Source organism: Nematolebias whitei, chromosome 20 (assembly GCF_014905685.2).
Source record: "Nematolebias whitei isolate Nwh7 chromosome 20, NemWhi1, whole genome shotgun sequence".
Lineage (NCBI taxonomy): Eukaryota > Metazoa > Chordata > Actinopteri > Cyprinodontiformes > Rivulidae > Nematolebias > Nematolebias whitei.
In genome coordinates, this window is record NC_056517.1 from 33375857 (window position 1) to 33382949 (window position 7093).

Consider the following 7093-nt stretch of genomic DNA (forward strand, 5'->3'; position numbering starts at 1 on the left):
CCCCCCCCCCCCCCCCCCACACACTCCCGTCGACAAAAGTCATGGAAGAAATTGAGCGCCCTGCCAGGGCAAGTACGGTAATGTAGGGGAAACACTGAACCTTATCAAATCCACACGCTAATCCTAGCAAATCTGCATGCTAACTTTAGCACATCTACATGCTAATGCTAGCAGATTTACATGGTAACCCTAGTAATTCTTCTTGTTAACACAAGCAAATCTACATGCTAACTTTAGCAAATCTGAATGCTAACTATCAATCAACCTTTATTTATACAGGTAAATCCCATTGAGCCTCGAGGACTCATTTACAAGAGAGACCTGACCTGAGACCTAACTATAGCAAATCTACATGCTAACCCTAACAAATCTACATGCTAACCCAAGCAAACGTGCATGCAGCAAACCGTCACACATACCCTAGCATGCCTAAAGGCTAACTCTAGCAAAGCTAAAGTTAAAGCTGCTTAAGCCTAGTAAAATCTGGAAGCTAACCATAGCAAGCCTAGAAAACTTTCATAATGCATAGAATGTTATATATCCTGGCTAGAGATATACTGGTAATAATTTACCATAGATTGTGTAATTTGTGCCGCCTCGTCCCTCAGTAATGATGCCCAGTTTGAGGTGGCCTACTATTCCAATGTTCTGGTGCAGTATGATGGTCTCTGCTACTGGTTACCTCCTGCCATCTTCCGCTCTTCTTGTTCCATCAATGTCAACTACTTCCCCTTCGACTGGCAGAACTGCACGCTCAAATTCACGTAAGTTAAAAGTTGTAACAATTGTTGGCCATTTATTAAACCAGTCGGTGTTACATAATCATATTCAATTCAATTCAATTCAATTCGAAAATACTTTATTAATCCCAGAGGGAAATTATATGTTGTGGTAACTCATCATCCTGGTTTCATTAAAGAGTTGTTATAGATGCTGATGGCTGTGGGCAGGAAGGATCTCTTGTAGCGGTATGCTTAGACAAGAATATTTTTTATGTATTTAATTGTTGTTTGACAAAAATAAGTGTAAGAGTTAATAAAAAATAATCAGGTATCGGAATTTTCAGCGTATTTGAAACCTTCCAGTTATGACTTTTGGCATTGCTTCACTTTTAGCATTTAGCTACTATTTTGCTAGTTTTAGTTATTGTTTTTGTAGGTTTAGGATTTAGCTATTGTTTTGCTGCTTTTAGTGTTCAACTACTTTTTGGTAATTTTAGCTTATTGTTACTGTTTTGTTGTTTTTAGCTTTTTGTTACTGTTGTGATCATTTTAGCTTTTAATTATAGTTTTGCTGGTTTTAGCCTTTATTCTTGCAGCTTTAAGTTTTATCTACTGTTTTGTTAGTATTAGGTTTCAGCTACAGTTTTGATAGTTTTAGGATTTAGCTGTTGTTTTGCTGGTTTTAGCTTTAAGTGACTGTTCTGGTGATTTTAGCTATTATGGTTTTGCTGCTTTTAAACTTTAGCCACTGTTCCGATGGTGTTAGCTTGTAGCTACTGTTTTGCAAGTTTTAGGCTTTAGTTACTAATTTACTAGTTTTAGAGTTTAGCTACACTTTTGCTAGTTTTAGGTATTCGTTGTTTTTTGTGACAGTTTTAGGATTTAGCTAATGTTTTGTTCGTTGTACCTTTTAGTTACTGTTCTCATCAAGGTTTTAGCTTTCAGCTATTCTTTCGCTGCTTTTAGTTTTCAGCTTCTTTTCTGCTACGTTTAACTTTTAGCTACTGTTTTGTTAGTGTTAAACTTTAGCTACTGTCTTGCTGATTTTGGGTTTTATGAACAGTTCTGTTAGTTTTAAATGCTTATTTTGACTTTTAGCATTTGTTTTTATGATTTTTAGCTTTTGTCCGTATCGTTTTCAGTATTACAACTCGGTTTCAACTTCAACAAACATCAGCTGTCATTCAGTTTCTTAGTGTTCAAACAACATTTCACAGAAAAATACAAATCAGAATCTTTTTTTTTTTTTCTTGATTTCACGTTTATGGAAATTTACTGTAAAAAGTTTTCAAGGTCAAAGCGTTAGAGCTCAGTGTTTGTCTCCAGAAAACTAAAACAAGATATTTTATGCTGCTTCTTTAAGCTCTTTGACGTACAATGCTAAAGAGATCAAGATGATGCTGAAGGAAACGAACGATACCATTCTGTACACTGTGGAGTGGATCATTATCGACCCAGAGGGCTTCACAGGTAACATTTTTTTCATATTTAATAAACTTTTCTAAGCCAAATGATTAGAAGAGACTACCGGTATGTTGTTGCCATTTTGGACCAAACCATCTATGTAGGGATGTTCACACCAAGAGCCAAATCCAAACCACCCCAATTGTTAATTCAGCATGGGTCCTCGGTGGTCTTGGACTGGATTAAGGAACTCTTAAGGACCCAGATCTTTGTTCCGTGTCTTCAGAGAATGGCGAGTGGGAGATCGTCCACCGTCCAGCCAAGAGGAACACCTACAAGCACATCCCCATGGAGAGCAACAAGCACCAGGACATCACCTTCTACCTGATCATCAAACGCAAACCTCTCTTCTACATCGTCAACATCATCATCCCCTGCGTCCTCATCTCCTTCCTGGCCTCGCTCGTCTACTACCTGCCCGCCGACAGTCAGTGACCCGACCCGTCCAGAACCAGAGTCTGGACTCTGTTGGCTTTGTGTTGAAGTGTGTGTTTGTGTTTAGGTGGTGAGAAGATGACACTGTCCATCTCTGTGCTTCTGGCTCAGTCTGTCTTCTTGCTGCTGATTTCTCAGAGACTGCCGGAGACGTCCACGTCCGTCCCACTCATTGTAAAGTAGGTATCTCATTATTAGAGAGGGACATCTACATATGTTTTGCTATCTTTTAGCTCCTGTTCTGTTTTTATCTACTTTATGCTATATTTAGGTTTTAGCTACTTTCAGCCTACAAACATTTTGACAGCTTTATCTACAATGTAGCTACATTTAGCTACAGTGTTTGTACTTTTCCTACTGTTTTGCTAATTTTAGCTGATTTATTTTCTACTTTTATATTTTGGTTTCCTTTAGCTACTTTTAGTTTTTAACTACAGTTTTACTATGTTTAGCTTTTAGCAACCATTTTGTAGTTTTAGCTGAAATTGTACAATTTTAGCTACAATGGTCTACTTTTATCCGTTTAGCCACTTTTAGTTACTGTTCTGTTTTTACCGGTAGTTTATTCTACATTTTGTTTTTAATCATTCGTACACATTTAGCTTATAGTTACTGATTAGGTAATTTTATCTACAGATTCTTTACTTTTTGCTACTATTCTGCTGTTTAGCATGTTTGCTGCTTTTAGCTTTAGGTTAGCATTTGCTTCTTTTAGCTACTGTTTTTTACATTATTCTAAAAACCATTTGTATGAAGATTTGTTTGAAAATCGTTTGTTGGAGGCAGATGAGGTTCTGCTTTGTTTTAGTGAGATATTTGTTCAGAATGAACCACATCCAGAACCAGTTTAAAGGATCTGAGGTTTCTGTGGATGGTCTTAATCTGTCCCTGTGGTTCTCAGGTATCTGATGTTCATCATGGTTCTGGTTACGGTGGTCGTGTTGAACTGCGTCGTCGTCCTCAACCTGCACTTCCGAACTCCGAGCACACACGTCATGACCGACTGGACCAAGAGGGTAACAGGAAAACTACAACAGAACTTTTTCCTAGAACAAGTTACGGTAACAGCAGGTTCTTTGTGTTGCGGTCCAGTTTTTCCTGGAGCGGTTGCCCCGGATTCTGCGGATGTCCCGTCCCGCGGACGATGAGCCCACATGGGACAACGCGCTGCCACGGCGGTCCAGTTCGGTGGGATACATTGCAGGTGCGGAGGAGTATTACAGCATCAAGTCCCGCAGCGAGCTGATGTTCGAGAAGCAGTCTGAGAGGCATGGGTTTGCCAAACGGCCCACGCACGCCGCAGGTACCTGGGTCCTGTTTTAGACCCTCAAACCTAAAGATCCGTTGAGTTGACTCCACCCGTCGGGAACTTGACCTGAGACTGATCCGGTTTCTGCGTTTGTGTTCAGTGGTGAAGCCGCAGGACGAAGACGGCGTGACAGATCAGCTGTACGGAGAGATCAAACCGGCCGTGGACGGAGCCAACTACATCGTCAAACACATGCACAACAAGAACGACTACAATGAGGTGAGACGGGAGGACTCTGAAAATAAAAATATGGGCCGATTTAGAAAATAAAACCTGTCCTTTGTTGTCTCAGGAGAAGGACAACTGGAGCGGGATCGCCCGCACGGTGGACCGGCTCTGCCTCTTCCTCATCACTCCGGTGATGACGTTCGGCACCATCATCATCTTTCTGATGGGACTCTGTAACAACCCCCCATACCTGCCCTTCAAAGGAGACCCGTACAACTACAAGGATGACAACCCACGCCTGCTGAGTAACTGAAGAATCTACCAATTTTGATTTTATTAAATCCTGAATTCTTATAGAAATATTCCTCTGACTCAGGAGCAGTTTTTTAAGTTCTTTATTCTGGAAATAATATTTATTTTATAAGAACGTGTCAGAGTCGGTCGTTTCCTCTTGAATAAGTTGCTGTAGGACCCAAACATGCCGTGATCACTGACACAATAAAAACATTGACATTTTTAATCAGAAACATGACATCTGTGTGTGTTAATTCAAATTTACTCTCAAATACTTGAGGTTTTCTTCTGATGTAGTGCCACATCTTTGGTCTTTTTCTTCATTTCTCATCGTTATAACAAGGACAAACTGATCAACCTGGTTCAAGATGACCGCCACAGCTAACTCACCTTAGCAAACAGAAAATGGCTAAAACTCATCCAATTTTGCAGACACTGAGCTAAAATTTGATGTTGTAGTGCCTGAAAGTCATTCACTCTGGTGCTAGCAGGTCCTGCAAACAGTGCTAACATATCATACTGACCACAGACTGACAGCACCAACAGATCATGCTAATAGTGCTAACAGATCATGCTAACAGATCATACTGACCACAGACTGACAGCACCAACAGATCATGCTAATAGTACTAATGGATCATGCTAACTGCTAACAAATCATGCTTACAGATCAAGTCAACAGATTGTGCTAACAGTGCTGGAAGATCATACTAGTAGATCATGCTAACAGTGCTATCATGTTGTGCTAATTGATTGTGCTAACAGGGCAAAAAAATAGGTTAACAGGGATAGCAGATCAAGCTAACAGCTCGTGCAAACAGTGCTAACAAATTGGGCTAACAATGCTTGTGAATCATGCTAACAGATCATGCTACCAGTACTAACAAATTAGGCTAACAAGGCTAGCAAATTATGCTAACAGATTGTGCTACCAGTGCTAACAAATTGGGCTAACAAGGCTAGCAAATCATGCTAAGAGATCGTACTACCAGTGCTAACAAATTAGGCTAACAGATTGTGCTAACAGTGCTAACAATCATGTCAGGGTTTGACCAAAACAGCTACCGGGTATAACTGTTATTTCTCAACATAAGATAATTTGCTTAAAACTCTGGGGGAACGTGAAGAAAGTCGAGGTTCTGCATCAGATTCCGTTCATTATTTAAATAAACTGTCAGACTGATGAAGTTTCAGTGTAAACCTCACATAAATTGGTGAAATAAAACGTGATAAACAGATGAAATTGGCCTTTTTTTAAAATCTCTGATGTTTTTCAGACGTTATAAATAAAAACACGCTGGTTTGGAGCTGCATTTGATTTTGTTATCAACGTATTCAAGAGACTCCATGAATATTTTCTACTCTGAAGCTCACATTAGATTTTGAGTCTCAGAATTGTTTAATGACCTCTCTTCAGCCTGTGTGTCTATTTTAGCTTGAAGTGAAATACTAAAGTCTGTGCATTAATACTTTATTCGAGTGGTTTGAATAAATATTTACATTTAGTTTGTTGTACTGATAAATATGGAATATTATTCACTGTTTGTTATTATAACCATTTGGACCGATTAAACTTTGTTCACACAAATATCTTGTAATTTTTGTGGAAAGATGTTTCGCCCTCTATCAAGAGGGCTTAGTGGGGAAAACGGTTTACTTGGGACTCCTCAGACTGATGAAGCGAAACATCTTTCTACAAAAAAGAAACTGTCCAGATGACCTTATTGACCATTATTGGATCGTAGTAATATTTACTGGTCTCCACAGTAACACCAGTGGTGGTGTTCTTAAGATAATCTGGGATTGAACGTCTTTAAGCCCAGACTGTTTGGTCAACACTGCTGATCAAATTGTTCATTCAGAGCCCTGTCAGCCTGACAAGACGAGCTGAGGGGTGAACAGACACTTGTAAAGCTCTGATATCTGTTAGAAGTTGTGGGATGTAAATCTGTTTTCTTGTTGATTTAAATAAAGAAGTCCCTCTGGTCCTGTGTTTCCCATTAGCATTGATTAGCATGCAGCAGATTAATGAACATGTTTGTCTCTGAAAGTCTTCATGAATAAATAATGAAGCTTTATTAAACCCCCCAGCTGACGTTCACTAACTGACACAACGGAGCTGAGTGACTTCAGTCAGAGTTTCTCACAATGTCTTGAGTTGAACTTTCTGAAGCCTCAGACGTCTGTGGTAAAATCACTAAACATACCCGAAAAATTTATGAGACGCATTTAAGCTCTCGTAGATTTTACCATACCATACCATTTTATTTATAGAGCACTTAAAACAGCGACAAGGCCAGCCAAAGTGCTGTACAGACAGAACAACAGGTAACACAAAGCAAAATACAAAATGAGGTAAATCAGAATATAGACATAAAAACGATGCAGATAATAAATATGACGACTAACCAGTGTGGAGCGTACAGGTTCAAAACACAGATCATCTGGTGTTGAAAGCTACTGAATAGTAGTGGGTTTTTAAACGGGACTTGACAACCGAGAGGGAGGGGGCCTGTCTGACAAGCAGAGGTAACTCGTTCCAAAGTCTTGGTCCTGCTACAGAGAAGGCCCTGTCACCTCTGCGCTTAAGACGAGTTCCTGGAACTGTGAGGAGCAACTGGTCCGCTGACCTCAGGGAACGTGGTGGGACATACGGCTGTAGCAGATCAGAGAGATGGGGGGGCGACACTGTTCAGTGATT

The 7093-nt window shown here is 39.9% G+C and overlaps 1 protein-coding gene across 1 annotated transcript in view; it reads left to right on the plus strand.

The window, feature by feature from the left end:
- Nucleotides 1–4625, plus strand: part of chrnd (cholinergic receptor, nicotinic, delta (muscle)) — a 7197-nt gene extending 2572 nt beyond the window's left edge. Inside the window, exons 5-12 of the mRNA XM_037694430.1 lie at nucleotides 609–764; nucleotides 2086–2192; nucleotides 2413–2613; nucleotides 2689–2800; nucleotides 3523–3637; nucleotides 3714–3924; nucleotides 4031–4149; nucleotides 4223–4625. Of these exons, the coding sequence (XP_037550358.1) occupies nucleotides 609–764; nucleotides 2086–2192; nucleotides 2413–2613; nucleotides 2689–2800; nucleotides 3523–3637; nucleotides 3714–3924; nucleotides 4031–4149; nucleotides 4223–4411 (1210 nt within the window). The 3' untranslated portion in view covers nucleotides 4412–4625. The remainder of the gene's footprint in view (nucleotides 1–608; nucleotides 765–2085; nucleotides 2193–2412; nucleotides 2614–2688; nucleotides 2801–3522; nucleotides 3638–3713; nucleotides 3925–4030; nucleotides 4150–4222) is intronic.
- The last annotated feature ends 2468 nt before the right edge of the window (nucleotides 4626–7093 follow it).